The sequence below is a fragment of the Perissodus microlepis genome, chromosome 22, assembly GCF_051167445.1.
Source record: "Perissodus microlepis isolate ML-2025 ecotype Zambia chromosome 22, ASM5116744v1, whole genome shotgun sequence".
In the NCBI taxonomy this organism is placed as follows: Eukaryota; Metazoa; Chordata; class Actinopteri; order Cichliformes; family Cichlidae; genus Perissodus; species Perissodus microlepis.
In genome coordinates this window covers 22,445,707-22,462,577 of record NC_140481.1, presented here as the reverse complement: position 1 = coordinate 22,462,577, position 16,871 = coordinate 22,445,707, and the positions used below count along the sequence as shown (strand labels likewise).

The 16,871-nt window shown below is 41.0% G+C and overlaps 1 protein-coding gene across 2 annotated transcripts in view; it reads right to left on the bottom strand.

Annotated features, from left to right (window-relative positions):
- The window catches only part of tgfbr2a (transforming growth factor beta receptor 2a), a 35,860-nt gene that overhangs the window by 2,886 nt on the left and 16,103 nt on the right, over nt 1-16,871 (bottom strand). For both annotated transcript variants that reach the window (XM_084919388.1, XM_084919387.1), the window contains exons 4-6: nt 11,466-12,229; nt 10,471-10,612; nt 1,059-1,183 (exon numbers count right to left, since the gene is read on the bottom strand). In XM_084919388.1, the coding sequence (XP_084775514.1) occupies nt 1,059-1,183; nt 10,471-10,612; nt 11,466-12,229 (1,031 nt within the window). The remainder of the gene's footprint in view (nt 1-1,058; nt 1,184-10,470; nt 10,613-11,465; nt 12,230-16,871) is intronic.

Sequence of the window (16,871 nt, the reverse complement as noted above, 5' to 3'; positions counted from 1 at the left end):
CACAACAATCCTATTTAAAGAAGAGCAAAACAAAGCGAGAGACAGTGTGTGACAATGCGCTGTGGCAGCTTGAATGGATGAATCTTTTCATTGTGACATACATAGTAAAGCATAAATAAATAAGTTGTGCAGAAGGGAGACGGTTTTAAAGCCTCTTGCATTCTACTTTTATTTTCTACATAGCGAACTGCTGAGTACAGCAGCATGAATGTCCTCCAGGAGACACACTGAAAATGTGTGCAGTTATCTCCAAATCTAAACAACACTGTCTCGTTCTTTATGACAGTTTCCCTTTGTTTGGAACAACTATAAACACTTCTGATTTAAAACTTGGCTGCCAATGTGGAAAATAAAGTTTATTTATGTTTTTTTTTTGTATCTTAGAGAATTTATTGATCCCCTACTATGATTTATTCGTTAACATGGCCACTTTAAGTTTTCTTCGTAGGAAAAGAAACTATATTAACATTTTAAAATAATAAAAATATAAAATGTGAAAGGGGCCACATTCATGAGTAGGCCATAGTTTGCATATGCAGACTTAACCATGTAAACTTTGCAAACCCTAGTTTAAACACAGTGTGGATATTGCAAGGGACAGCCTGCGTCAGTCATGTTCTCACTATTGAAATTAGGTGAGGGTGAGCAGAGAATGGACACAGTGAATACATCACACCATTAACTGCACTGTTCTCACAGCAGTGTGAAGGATCTGGAATACTGAAGACTGTTTAAAGTAGGTGTTCCATTCTCATTTCTATAAAGTAGCCTTGCATGACTCAATGTTATTTATACAAAAAAAAACAAACCCCTGAAAGTATTTCAAGTCTGTGTTTGGCCCGTAGTGATTAATCCCAAATAATCAATGTTATTTTCTTATTTTTTTATGTTTGCTTTGCTTAATATGAGCATCCTCCACTATAACAACAGGTGCATCCATGACAGTATACCTGATAATGAAAATGAACACGTTTTTAATATCAGCTGACAAAAGATTAAGATGTTAAAACACAGATTTTGTGGTTACAAACGAGGCATTTATAAATTTCATTTCTTACCGAGTGGTTGGTCCAGCTGTTGGGGATCTCAGGTCTTCCTCTGTCCCTGAGGACGCTGTCCTTCATGCTCTCTACACACGGGTGTTCTCTCAGGTTTCCAAACGGTGGCTCGTATGCTTTCACGTCTGCATGTGAACACACAGAAACAACAGGTGGGTTCAGAGAATTAGCCTGTGCACAGCTCAAGCTGGTAAGTTTAGGCTTTTACACGGGCAAAACAACTTTGAAACAGATCACATCTGACAGATGAAGTTCTGTGGAATAGAGAGAAAGATCAGATGGAGGTGCCCCACAGCACACACATCAATAACACCTCTCAAAGCATTCACTGTGCGCTCTAAATTGAAACTGCAGGATGCAAACTTTAAATAGCACTGAAGCGGCACAAACAACTGAAGAACCCTAAGCTGTTGATAGAGGGGCCATGGGCGAGATTTTCTGAAGAGAAACACTATCATCACATTTTTAGCCTTACTGTCGACGAGTTTAAAGAAACCTCAGCAACAATGCTCTGGCTTTGTGCAGCTCTCTTACACAACAATTCCAGAGTGCTTGTCAAAGGCCACTTACCAGTTGTGTTTACTTAGGGCAAAATTTCAAAGCAGGTCTGCAGGAAACAGCCTGAGAGCTATGAGTCAACAGTTTCCGAAAAAAATATATCGTATGAATTCCAATTCCTCTTTGTTTGAAGTTTGGATTCCTCAGCCGCAACACTGAATTACACTGAAGTTAAAACCTAGCTCAAGCTAATTATCAGTCATTAAAAGATTGACTAACAAAATTAACAGATTTTGGTGGCTGTAGCTCAGGTGGTAGAGCAGGTCATCTACTGATCGGAAGGTTGGTGGTTCGATTCCTGGCTTCCCCAATATCCTTGGGCAAGATACTAACCCCAAATTGCTCTCCGATGCATCCATCGGAGTATGAATGTGTGTGAATGTTAGCTATAAAGCACTTAGAAAAATGTGCTTGTGCGAATGGGTGAATGCAAAAGTTGTGTAAAGCGCTTTGAGTGCTCAGAGGAGTAGAAAAGCGCTATACAGGGAGTGCAGAATTATTAGGCAAATGAGTATTTTGTCCACATCATCCTCTTCATGCATGTTGTCTTACTCCAAGCTGTATAGGCTCGAAAGCCTACTACCAATTAAGCATATTAGGTGATGTGCATCTCTGTAATGAGAAGGGGTGTGGTCTAATGACATCAACACCCTATATCAGGTGTGTATAATTATTAGGCAACGTCCTTTCCTTTGGCAAAATGGGTCAAAAGAAGGACTTGACAGGCTCAGAAAAGTCAAAAATAGTGAGATATCTTGCAGAGGGATGCAGCAATCTCAAAATTGCAAAGCTTCTGGAGCGTGATCATCGAACAATCAAGCGTTTCATTCAAAATAGTCAACAGGGTCGCAAGAAGCGTGTGGAAAAACCAAGGCGCAAAATAACTGCCCATGAACTGAGAAAAGTCAAGCGTGCAGCTGCCAAGATGCCACTTGCCACCAGTTTGGCCATATTTCAGAGCTGCAACATCACTGGAGTGCCCAAAAGCACAAGGTGTGCAATACTCAGAGACATGGCCAAGGTAAGAAAGGCTGAAAGACGACCACCACTGAACAAGACACACAAGCTGAAACGTCAAGACTGGGCCAAGAAATATCTCAAGACTGATTTTTCTAAGGTTTTATGGACTGATGAAATGAGAGTGAGTCTTGATGGGCCAGATGGATGGGCCCGTGGCTGGATTGGTAAAGGGCAGAGAGCTCCAGTCCGACTCAGACGCCAGCAAGGTGGAGGTGGAGTACTGGTTTGGGCTGGTATCATCAAAGATGAGCTTGTGGGGCCTTTTCGGGTTGAGGATGGAGTCAAGCTCAACTCCCAGTCCTACTGCCAGTTTCTGGAAGACACCTTCTTCAAGCAGTGGTACAGGAAGAAGTCTGCATCCTTCAAGAAAAACATGATTTTCATGCAGGACAATGCTCCATCACACGCGTCCAAGTACTCCACAGCGTGGCTGGCAAGAAAGGGTATAAAAGAAGAAAAACTAATGACATGGCCACCTTGTTCACCTGATCTGAACCCCATTGAGAACCTGTGGTCCATCATCAAATGTGAGATTTACAAGGAGGGAAAACAGTACACCTCTCTGAACAGTGTCTGGGAGGCTGTGGTTGCTGCTGCACGCAATGTTGATGGTGAACAGATCAAAACACTGACAGAATCCATGGATGGCAGGCTTTTGAGTGTCCTTGCAAAGAAAGGTGGCTATATTGGTCGCTGATTTGTTTTTGTTTTGAATGTCAGAAATGTATATTTGTGAATGTGGAGATGTTATATTGGTTTCACTGGTAAAAATAAATAATTGAAATGGGTATATATTTGTTTTTTGTTAAGTTGCCTAATAATTATGCACAGTAATAGTCACCTGCACACACAGATATCCCCCTAAAATAGCTAAAACTAAAAACAAACTAAAAACTACTTCCAAAAACATTCAGCTTTGATATTAATGAGTTTTTTGGGTTCATTGAGAACATGGTTGTTGTTCAATAATAAAATTATTCCTCAAAAATACAACTTGCCTAATAATTCTGCACTCCCTGTATAAGAACCAGTCCATTTACCATTTATAATGGATACAAAATCAGACTGAGAGAATAAAGTCAAAAAGAGATGCATATTAATAAACTATATAACAAAGTCACTGTGGAGTCTCTGACTGTGATCCCTGGCATACGTGGCAAATAGTTGTCAGAATTAAAACAGTTTCTACTTTTCTCACCTACAAAGACAGAGTCGTCGTTTAAAACAACAAACACATTTTACAATGCATCCTGGCTGTGTGAAAGTTACAATGTACTATTAAACAACAGTGGTAAATTCTTGTAAATACTCAGGAAGTTTCAAAAGAGTAATTTTGAACAGGAACAAAAAACTGATGACCAGCAGCGATAACATGGGCACGTATGGCTGCCCGTGAAACTGTCTGACGAGTGTTTATTCATGATGTGACTGCTGATAGAAGCAGCAGAATGAAGTGTATAGGGCTGCACTCTCTGCTCAGACTCAGAAAAATGTTGCAAAACTAAGCAGAGAGCAATTTGAGTTTAGATGGATAATGATCCAAAGCACACTGCAACAGTAACCCAAGAATTTCTCAAGGAAAGAAACAGGATATTCCTCAAGGGTCAAGTCAGTCACCTGATCTCAACCCAATGGAGCATGCTTTTCAGTTACTGAAGACCAGACCTAATGCAGAAAGACCCACAAACAAGCAGTAACTGGAAGCGGCTGCAGTAAAGATGTAGCAGAGCATCTCAAGGGAGGAAACAGAGCATTTGGTGATATCCGTGTTCTCTAGACGTCAGTCGGTCATTGACTACAACGGCTCCAGTCAATGCAATATTTTTGTTAGACCCCTTGCATTAAAGCTAAAGGTCTGCACAGTTTGATGTAAAAACCACTGTGGGGGTGGCATGCAGAGGCAAAATGACAAATGCGCGTCATGGTTCTCTTATGGACCCAAATATACTGTGGCTATATTTCTGTCAGTGATACTGCAGCTGCTGTTTAATGTCACACAGCTGAAATACAGAACAATGGCTTTTACAGGCCAGTAAGAATCTAGCAGAACCACTTTAATTTATACTTCATTGTAGCAGAGGCATTTTGTGGTATAAAAATATAGATATTTATACACACACATACATATTTTCTAACAATAAAATAGAATACAATCCCTGTAATTAACTGCTGGCTATTAAATCTGTCACTGGAAACACAGATTTCAAATGTACTGAATAAAAAAAGCACAATGCATCTTCTCATGTAAATCTCAGAGTTTACATAACAGTGCAGAACAAAGCTGTGTCAGCTGTCGGCGGGTTCTGAGGTTGCCTCTTCAGTCATAAGGCCAACATGTTGTTGCTGAGAGTAAAACAATATTTTGTATGTGAATTATTATGAAAAAAAAAACTGTTTGTAGCTTTTTAAAATAAACTACTGGAACACATAATCCTCACATAAGCATGTTGTTTGTACTGTTTGATGATCGTGATGACGTTTCATTTCTTTTTAAACACGTTAAAAAGAAAAGATCGCAGGGAGTTATGCAACCTACAGACAGGAATTGGAGGATTCTGGGACACAGACTACTGCAAAAAAAGTTATTTACAGTCTGGAACTCAACATTACTGCCAGCAAAGTACTTCTGGTTTGTTATTTAAGCTTGAACACAAACCCAGTCAACCATTTTTAAGAGAAAAGGAGACAGATGTTGTTTGTTTTGTTGTGACAGGTCCAGGGAGTGTATAACTGTGTTCTAGACAGCAAACCCACTTTGGAAAGTGTCAGCAAACATGCTGGTGTGCTCATCTCCAAACAATGCTTCTCGAGTATAGGACTTGTACTACTTCATAAACAAAGTGTGTATTCCAGGACAAACAGATTTGCCCAATCTGGCTCTAAAGGCAAATATGTTTATTAAAGGTAAACCTTAAATTAAACTGCAGTGGCAGAAGAGGCTTCTGAAAGCACAATACAGTGCGAGTGAGGACTGCTGGGGTTTGCAAAAGTCACACATTGCACACTGACAAGATTTCCTCCAAAGCTATTTAACAACTTCAGCACAGTAACAATGAGGAACTTACACTATATGTCCGACAGCTGACATGTAGTGATGTGGATTTTGCAATGCTAGCACATATTTCCTCCTTAATGTCTATTTTCCAGCCCACTTGTCCGCCATGGCAGTAGAAAGTGTCTGTGCATATGCAGCCAAGAGAAATGTAGTCATTTTTCTTTCCTACTGCAAACAAGGAAAAACTCTTGATGAATGGCATCGTTTTGAAGCTTTGTAATTTACATCCGTCACACTGCACTTTTGTTCTCGTAGATTGACCATCTGCTCCCCTACGCACATCCCAAACTCACCCGTCTTAGTTGGCATACTGAAATACTAACCTCACACAGGTTAGCTTAGAAATCAGTCAGCACAAGCATTTCACATTTTGTTTGATAGTCTTTCTCTGCTGCCCTTCCAAGTGAACAATTTTTTGTCTAATTATAGCTTAAATAAAATATAAACACTGAAAATAAGAAGAGAAATCCTGTCACCTAAACACATAAATAATACAGCAAAAGCGATCCAAACAGTTTCCCCATGTATTTGGAAATAAATTAGTAATGTGATCGCAACAACTGTGTCAGCTTCCCCAAGTCAGTCTGAGTCTGGAACAACAGCTTGACTAATCTACTCCCAGCCGCTGCTGGTTTTCATTAGTTTGCGGTGGCTCCAACACTTGTTTTCTGTTGTTAAACTCAAGCATTACAGATGTATGCATGAACATTACTCATTAGCAGAGCTTAATTTTAGGGCATATGGCACCGACTTGCCCTGGAAGCTTACCCTACCATTAACTGCAGCTGATACATTCCCTAACCATCGACTAACCCCATTAAGTAAAACCAAAAAAATATTTTTGCCCACTTTGAATGCAGCTTCAGGGAACGTAAATTGGCTGCACGTATTTTGACCCTATTTCATCCTCAATCAAGTCTAAAATTTGTTCCTAAATGCGTGTGGTGGCAGCCCCCCCACCACACGCATTAGACCCTCCAGTTCTGAAGGGTTTGATGGTCTGACATCTGGAGAGCAGCTGCCCTAACCTTTCCTCCTCTCCAGTTAAGCTCAACCTCTCCCCTCAGGGAATGGAGGCATTTTTTTTCGTCTGCAGCTCCACATTCGACACCACTCCGCTATTATCCTCCTACTTTGCCCCACCCGCTTGAGGAACGCCCTCACAATCTTTCCAAGACCTAAATCTGGACCAGCTAAATTATACAGCAGAGGCATTTTAAGGAACAGACACTCAGATAAAAAGATCTGAGCCTGGAATCTGACTTTTCCTTCTCTTGGAGGTGTGCTGATCTCTCTGTTTCCCCCCTTGCTCTAACCCTTCCCTCAGTCTTGGAAGATAAAGAAGGTAAAGTGATGGTTTGTGCCTGGCTGGCTGTCGACAGACAGTTTTTTTCCTCTCGTATGGCAGATCTCAGATCAGACCACGGCCTCAGGAGCCATGACAGAGCAGCCCTGTGCCTGCCTGCAGTGATCAGACATCTTCCTTACATTCACACAGGCAGGTGGCATCAGAGACAAGAGAAAAAAGCAGGGCATCACCCTAGTCATTATACTGATGCCCTGGGATGTGTCACTCTGAATTTATGAGTGTGGGTTCACATCTGCTCATATTTTGTCTCAGGAAGGTAAGATCTCAGGGAGTCATAAGTGACTCACCAACCTCAAGGGAAAACGTGGCAACTTCATAGTAAAAAAACAGCAGCAGGAAAGCAAGCAACTCTTGAGTGTACTTTGTAAACACATCAGCTTTGCTCTCATGCTGCTCTGCTCCATAATCAATACCAGATCTCAGCCAGCACACTATCTGCAAGGCGATTTTTAGCTGCCAGTAAAGGAAAACCAAATTACACCATGTCATTTGTGCAGCTTATTCTTTCCACCTTTCTCATCGTCTATCAAGGTGAGAGCTTAGCTTTGTACAGTGATTTAATCTCTGAACAGGAATACGTCTCCTTCAGTTTCAGCCCCGATGAACTACAAACCTCACCCTTTTACACTTCTCCAAGAAATGGCAAGTCTGAAAAATGGGGACAGAGATATGTGAAACACAGGAAAATGTGAACTAACCCAGTGGCTTCTATCTTTAGTCTAGAGGTGGGACGGGAACCTTGCGCTTCCTTTCTCTAGTAAATTTACACTGGCCTGTCCTGTCTTGTCTGTGCCTGCATGAGTGGGAGACTAATTAACTGCTGCCTCACCTACCTGTGTCTCAGAAGAAAGAGACTGAGAGAGACGGGAGGAAAAATGTAGTGTAACTGAGTTGAAAGTGCCAGATTTAGAAACAGGGAATGGTCGAGTGTATCTGGGCAGGACAAAAATGTGTTTTGGCATAACGTTTAATTCTGTATACAGTGTTTAGGTTAGCTAAACCTAAACTAATGCAAAGTAAGGGAATGAAGGACTTAATCTGACATGCATGTAACGGATGGAGGGAAATGCAGGATAAACAAATGAAGATGTTGTTCGCGCAGATTTCCTGAAATCCCTGAAGAGGAAACCAAATGAAGCCAGAGTGAGCCTGGATCTGTTTAGTGCATCTTTACTCATCTCTATATTCTGCCTGTCCTGATCTCAAGAGACATTAACCACTAAATGTCCTAATATAAACCACACTTGCAAAGTTAAAATCTCTCTCTAAAAAAACAAAAAACAAAAAAAACCCTGCATCTTGGGACTATGCTCTTTGCAAAGCAGGAAATACTCTGTTTTCTTTTCAAATGTGTACCCACAGGGCACCCACGTTGTTGCAGTTTGGAAGGAAAAGCAAGAGGAATTGTGGGTCACTTGCTCATGTTTTTGCTTCAGAGGACTCATGGGCAGAATAACTGCGCGATACACTTTAAGGAAGCCCCCTGGGGAGGGAGGTTAGTGGGGGCAAAACAGGAAAACTCAGAAGCAGAAGTGTTCATGCCCAAACCCGGCATTCAATCACTGCTGTGACACAATGGAGACAGGAGCAGTCTCAGAAATAAACTGGACCACAGAGACACAAAAGGAAGCAAAAACAAATAACCTTCTGTCGACATGAAATACTGCACTGTACTGGCTTCAGATAATCAACCACTTCTATTATTTGCACATACCTCGACCTTGTTTTGCTGCAGAGTGACAAACACGAGTAACGGTACATTAGTAAAGTGAAGGCTGATCCTTGAGGCTTCTACAAGATGGATTGTGGCTTTGACACTTTTAGATTTTCTTCCCACCATGACTAATGGGTCAACGAATGCTCACACATAAGTCCTGTCACACAGCTAATAAGTGAACTCACAGTGGAGTTGGTCACTTGGTGCTTGTATTGCTCAGAGGTCAAACAAGCTTTTACAGTATTTCTGAGGATATTTACACAGCATCTAAAGGGAATTTCATCAATCAGTGCTTCTATTGGTTTTCTATACTTGCAGTGACCCGAGCTAATTTACCAAGGAAATTGATGGTTATCTCCGCAAAGGTTAGAGGGAATGTTAAATGTGTGTACAGTACACTACGTTGATAGTCAGGAAGACAGAATATTGGGTTTAAAACAAGTACTGAGAAAACGTGACAGAAAATAACAAGTGAGATGTAAAGTGTCAAATAGTACGCTCGCATTTAGTACATAAACAAGAGTGAAAAAGTTTTTTTTTCTCTAAATGTTGAACTATTCTTAAGTAGCCTGTGTTTCAGGAAATAGATGCATAGCATAGAGCCTTTCTTCTGCATTTCCTGTGTGATAAGGTTAAACCAACTCTGGCAAGAAACCAAGGCTTTTTTCTCACCGACATCTTAAGTATTCCTCCCCAAACACACATTAAAGCTAAACTCTATTTACATAATCATTCACTGATGTTCTATATCATCAATAATTAATTTTACGCCTAAATCATCAGTTCATGTAAGGTTGTTTAATCTATTCAAAATATTTGGATAAAGCCAGTGGAGGCTTTTCATAACTCGTGTTCAGACTTCATTTTATTGACGGTGGGGAAAAAGTCATCTCTCTGCTTTCTTTCATCTATGCAATATCACTAAAACTACAAACATCCTGTCTCAGAGTGACGGTGAAAAAACAAAACGAAAAAAAAACAGTTCATGCATTTTTAACTTCTAGGCTGGACTATGGTAATTCATCATTATCAGGCTGATCTAAAAGCTCCCTGAAAAGCCTTCAGTTGATCCAGATGGATGCAGCGAGAGTAGACCATATTTCTTTCATATTAGCTTGTCTTCATTGGCTCTCTGTTTAATCCAGAATTAAATTTAAAATCCTTCTCCTCACATACTTCAATAATCAGTCCCTGTTACATCTTAAAGATCTCATACCATCATATTATCCTAATAGAGGACTTCACTCTCAGACTGCCGGCCTACGTGGGTTCCTAAGAAGTTTAAAAGTAGAACGGGAGGGAGAGCCTTCAGCTTTCAGGCCCCTTTCCTGTGGAGCCAGCTTCTAGTTGGAGCTATATCAAATGACCTTGAACCGTCCCTTAGTTAAGGTGCCATAGGCTCAGGCTGCTGGGGGGGCTTCACATTATGCACACTGCACGTCCTCTCCACTCCCCACGTGTTTATGGATCATTGTGGCATGTTGCTATCGCTTCTTTTGTGCTGTGTTCTGTCTCCCTGCACACTGCTTTTTTCTTTTCGTTCCCCCCCCCCCCACACACACTTTTTTTCCCCCTCAGCAACAAACAATAAACAACATTGGCATTTTTTGGGGAATTTTAACTGAAGCGATCGTTCTACAGCACAGCGTGTTAACTGATTAACATAGAGCATAGAAGGACTTCATGATCTTACCTCCGACTGCACTACACCTTGAGATGATCTCCCACAGTACGAGAGCCATGGAATAAACATCGGCTTGTTTGAAAGACTCAATGTTTTCTAGGTTGATTCTGGACTCCAACACCTCGGGGGCCATGTACCTGGCAGTGCCCACCTGTGGAAATACAAATATAGAGCGACACAGATTAATTATTGTCTTTGACCATAGTTGCAAATGGGAGGGGAATGCACAATATTGTTATGCACGATTTAAATATAGAGGTACATCTAAGGGAAGGTGGCGAACCACTTTTTTTATCTGCTAAAACAGCAATCGTTTTGTTGAAAACGGCTCGTTAAACAGTAGCTGCATTAATCGAGCGACAGGTAGTGATTTTGTCCTGTGTGCTCTAAGAGATTAAATCACATTTATCTACATGAGAAAAAAAGTTGATGTAGAAAATAATTAGAAAAAAAGGGCACCACTGAGCTCATCAAAACCTTGCTTTTCTTCACATAATTACCATCCTTGAAAATGTGTCCACTGGAGCTTCCTCCTAATACATTAGGGGCATCACAATGCATTAGGTGTGCTGTGTGGCAAAGGGTGAGTCCTTTTCATAACAAGCCATTTTCATAACAGAGTGTAAATTGTCTCTGGCCTATTACGTCTTTGTAATGAGTCCATTAAGAATCAATCAAGCCTGTTTGTCTTGTGACTATGATAAAACAACAACAACCCAAGAGCACTTACAGCAGTATTTCTATCAGTATTATCCTTCTGGGGACAAGATGGAGTGAGTGCCATATATACACACAATGTCCTGAAGTTGTGAGGGTAAGAAAATGAAAGGTTTGATATATAGCTTGGCTCTTTTCAAAGTCTGACAAATATCCCAGAAGAATTATACGACAGGGCTTAGAGTGGTTTGTGTTTGGGGCACTGGCAAAGTTGATGATGTCTGAAGTGATTGACAGCCAAGTGAAAACAATTGATCGCCCAAAATTTAGTCTTAGGTAAGCCTTACCTGCCCACTGTTGGCCAGCTCATCCACAGACAGAGAGTTGTCCAGCCGAAGCGCAAGGCCAAAATCACACAGGCAGCAGGTCAAGTCATTTTTCACCAGTATGTTGGAGCTCTTAATGTCCCTGTGCGCGATAGGCACCTTGGAGCGACCGCAGGGGGTGCGGTCGCTGTGAAGGTGTGCCACTCCACGGGCTAGCGAACCTCCGAGCAGCCACAGGTCATGCAAGCTGATAATATTATGAGTCAGGTACTCCTGGAGATTCCCTCGTGGATGATAAGCTGTGATCAGCCAGTACTGTCTCTGCTCCTTCCTGTCCTCTGCTGTCAGGAAGTGAAGCACATTCTCATGCCTCAAATCCGCATCTGAGAAAATGTCCTTCTCGTTCTTCCAGGATGGATACTCCTCGTGTGAGAAAATTTTAATTGCTACAGTCTCAAAGCCCTGCTCCACGCTAACAGAGGAGCCCTGCTTCAGCTTGGCTTTGTAAACTTCTGCAAAGCGCCCTTTTCCAACCTGCACGTCCAGCTCGATGGGCAGCAGCTCAGTGTTGTGATTGAGGCTGTTGGCGTGCGTGGAGCTGCTGTCTTCTTCTATAATGACGAGTGGGTCGATTTCCAGCAGAGAATCTTTCTTGTGTCCGCAGTGGCCATTGCGCTGGCGGCACACACGGTAAAAGTAGAAGAAAGTGATGACCACGGTAGCCATAACCAGGAGAGGCACCAGGCTTACTAAGATAACAGCCATCACCTGTGGTTCCGTGGGCCCTAAAGGTCAAAGAATCAGCACGTGTTAATGAAGATAGTGTGAGGTTAATATGCAGAACAGACAACCAGTTTAAAAGTCACTTTAAATCTGTGAGAGTAGTAACTGTGTTTCTTTTTTTTAAACTACAACACCCACAATATGAAGACATAAAACACTAAATTACTTTGTGGCAGATTGTATCAGCACTTAGCTACAAGTAAAGTAATGCTCAGAAGACAAGAGAAACCCGACGCTTCTTTGAGGAATGTTTATCAGCATCAGAGCTAAAGTTAGATTCTCAGCCACAAATGTAAACTGCTCCAAACCCTGACCCAGTCAAGCACGATCTCATGTCTGATTCTTATAATTTGGGTGGTGGTGTGTCTGGTAGCTGCTTTGGTTTTGGCAAACAGTGAGAGTTTATGCTTGTGCTGTGTTTAGTCCAGTTTTTAAAGCTGCAGCAATAGAAGAAGATCTATAAAAAGTAGATCACCAGACATAAAACACTAAACAAGAAAACCTCAAATGGTCCCCAGTATGAAGCGCTCTAAATTTAGTCATTTATAAGTTGTGTTTCCAAAGCAAATGCCACACTTTATTTAGCTGTCTAGCTTACATTTGAGTTGCATAACATGTGTAGGCAAGAGTATCACGTGTGCATTATTATTCAAGAAATACCTGGCAAACAATTTTAGGAGCAAGTGTAAATGCGCGGAGCAGAGTCAGGCATCTAACCGACAGCCGAGTTGAGCCCTCGACTTCTCTCTAATTTTTTTTTTCTGAACAGGAAACCACATGTCTGAAATCCTCTACAGGGCCTCAGACAGACTGTTTGTTTTGATTTTTGTGGAGTGAGAAGCTATTTCTCACAACAAACCTGTCACTGTGCCTCCAAACTCCTCCGGGCTTTAGACAAAATCCTTACTTGTTGTGTGAATTATTGAAAGTGCAGAAATAATGCTACATTTAAGGTCTGGAGATGCTGTGAAAAACCGTGTTATTGAGAATTATCTTTAAGTTCAAAGTGTGAAATACTGCATACACAAGGGTAGAATCTTTAGAGGGAAAAGGCTTTAAGAAATACTCTTGCTGGTGGGAAGTAGATCCATACTACTCACATACCTGCCTGTTAAATATGATGCTTCAGATATGCTTAGCTTAGCATAACATAACGACTGGAAACCATCGAAAACAGTGGTACCTACCATCTTAAATAAAGCTTTAAAGTTGTACTTGTATATTTGTTTACACACCATTCAGTCACAGCATTAAACCCACTGACAGGTGAAGTGAATAACATTGATCATCTTGTTACGTCTTGTTCGATTATGGCATTCACATGGGTGTTACTCTGACAAACCACCCGCTCACATTCAATATAACAACTGACGTACCTTGTTTTCACTCAAGCTAGGTCTCATTTCGTAACATTGCCGTTCCCAGTAGGTTTTGTTAATGTGTTTCTGATAATAGGGTGGGAAATACCATTAGCTTGCTTCTCAAGGCAGCTGTATAACAGTATGAAGAGGGGGAAAACTGCAAGCAAAAGCTGAATCGTTAAATCGTGCTTTGTTCAACAGGTTCAACTGGTTCAAATTGGCATTATTGCCCTGTTGTTCAAGCTCATCTGCAGTGCCTTTACTACAGAACTTACCCACTTAAGTCACTGAGAACTTCCAGAGAGCGCACAGACATTCCCAACAGTGAGAAAATATGTTTCCATGACGTGCTTTGCTCCGTGCAGATGCTTTCAATTTGGCTTTCGGTGCAGAGCCAGGTCTCGGAAATGTACCTTAGTGTTATTACTGCCGGGACACCGTAGTCAAAATACATCTTATTCCAGGGCCAATGTTGTAACTGGAGTCTAGAAGCCAGTGTCTACATGATCTCCTAAAGCTGTTTGCAATTATGCATCTGGAGAGCATCCCAGTGCACACATGTTGGCACTCATGCACGACAAACTGATAAAAAATTCTGACGTTATCATGTTATCCTCACAAATAAAAGAATAAATACTTCCACTTCTAAGATTTTAAATGAATCTTCCTCCACTTTAAAAAGAAATGAAAGATAGAGGGAGTAAAACTTAAAAATCAGATCAAATAACTGGTGTGCAATATGTAAGGTATGACTCTCCCAGTGATGAACTCTGAAAACTATTTCCAGGCAGGGGTGTAACACAGAACTCTGAGCCCCACTCAAAAGCACTCTCTGCGGGAACCCTTCCTTTCTCGAGTCATATCTCTCATCCATCTTTTGATTGTGTGTGTGTTTATTTAAATAGATAATTGAGCCAACAACTTTACAAGAACCTGTAGGGGTCCTTAGAGTACCACTTACGTCCATAACGCTGCACATGTTAAAATGGACACACACTTCTTAACGTGCTGTCGTCTACAATAACTTGAACATTTAGAATTAAGTGTTCATGATTCTAATGTCATAAAGACATTTGAAATACCAACCCTATAGTCTTCTAACACTTACATTAAGAAAATGCTGAGACTACTATGCTGCATAATAAAGACCGTTGTATTTAGTGAACAAGACTTCACTACAAACATGTTTTTTTCCACCCGCCCACCAAAAAAATGTTTTCTTAACATCCTGTGTAATTATAAGAAATCTCTCTTTATCCTCCCCCTCTGCTCTCTTCACTTCCTCTATCACATCATCTTCCTCACTATCTGCCACACAGACCTCTAGAAGAATGATGCATGCAGGATCGATATGAGCCTCTAAACCTGCTCACAGCCAAACACCGTTTTCAGCCTGTGCGGTGCTAAAGGCACATCAGGTGTCAAACCAGGTCATCAGGGCACACCAAAATAACTTGAAGCTTATTTGTGTTTACAAAACCAACACTATAATTACACTATAATAACACTATATTACAATAATATGAGACATTATAGTGATTTTCTTGTCTTGTTCCTTTGATGTTATCAAACACAAACAGAGATGTCATATGGTTACTCTCGGCTGCTCCCTTGTCACAGTGGGTCGCTGTTTAATTTGGCAGAGTGTTTGCAGTGGATTCCTAATGCAATCCCACAAGGGATGTTTTATTGGCTGGAATTTAAACAGAGACATTTGGCTTGCAAAACTAATGTGTAAACCACTACTCTAAGGAGCAAACACCATGCATGACATAATAATGTTTACACTGTTTGTCGATGTGCTGCCTGACACTGTTTCATTATAACTAGCAAAATAAGTTTGTTTTTTTCCTTGTGTCACATCATTTGGAAATGAACCTGCTGCTGCTCAATCGCTCTGGCTCTTTCTGTAATTCAAGGCTGTGGGTTTCATGGTGTTAAGCTGTGCTAGGTCTTTTTGGTAGCTATTAGGGCTGCACGATTAATCGTTAGAAAATCGCGATCTCGATTCATACTTATGTGCGATCTCATTTCCAAATGACAACGATTTAAAAAAAAAAAAAAAAAGACGACAACGATTGTACCGCATTTTGATCCGGGACGTAATCTGCATGAAAACAAGCGCTCACTCTTCCTGCTCAACAAATGACAAGGGCGGAGCCTTATACCACGTGATACAGAAGCTGTGCCGTGTGATGCTAAAATTAGCAGGGAAAAAAAAAGGAGAGCACGTCAGGGATGACGAGAAAGTGACAGGAGAAAATCCGTCCCGGTCAACCACTCAAACATCAATAACGGGAACCTTATACAGCGCTTCCCTATACCCGTCGAACTCCCGCAGGCACAAAGAAATTACGGAGGCTATTACTTATCACCTGACCAAAGATATGGCTCCCATCAACACTGTGCAAAACGAGGGATTTAGGAAAATGATCAACACCCTAGACAAACGCTACACAGTGCCGTCCCGCAACTATTTTTCTATTGTTGCACTACCTGCTCTATACACGCAGTGTCGAGCAACGGTGGAGACGGAATTTCAAGCAGTACAACATTTTGCGGCAACCACAAAACGTGAGACATTTGTTGTTTTTATGTTTATTTATTGTTTTTATGTTCAGTCTCAACTGTTACGAAGTTGATGTGCAGTTAATAAGTGCAATAAATATTTATATTGGAAAAGAAAATCGTGAGAGAATCGTGATCTCAATTCTAAGCCAAAAAATCGTGATTCTCATTTTATGCAAAATCGTGCAGCCCTAGTAGCTATATTGTTACATCTGATGTTGGCTCACTTAACAGCTGCCGAGAGTTAAACTTTTCTCAACTGGTTAGTTGTGCTCTACTCTCCTTTCTTTTTAAAATAATTTTTTTTTAACAGCTGTCTTCCCTCGGTTTGCTTATTTGACCCTCACCTTTCTTGCTATCGATCCTTTGATTTTTGCTTTCTTGGTGAAAAACATGACTCAGTGCACATTATCACCTAGTTAGAGTAAAAATTAACTGTGGTGCAGAATTAAGTCCAGAGCATTTTTCCTCACTTCTAACGAATAAAAGGGGCATCAGAGAGCCTCCGTGTTTATTTGGAATCAAAGTTCAGACACCCACCGAAATGTAGTTATGACACCAATTACTTAGACATATAATGTCCCTGTTTCCAGCTGCAGCTCTGAAGAGGGTTTAGCCTGCTTTAGTTAATTGTTTGGGTTTTGCAGCTTGCAATTTGACCATTTTGGCTTAATTTCACTCTTATCAAACCAATTTCCATTCAGAGCACTCAGCT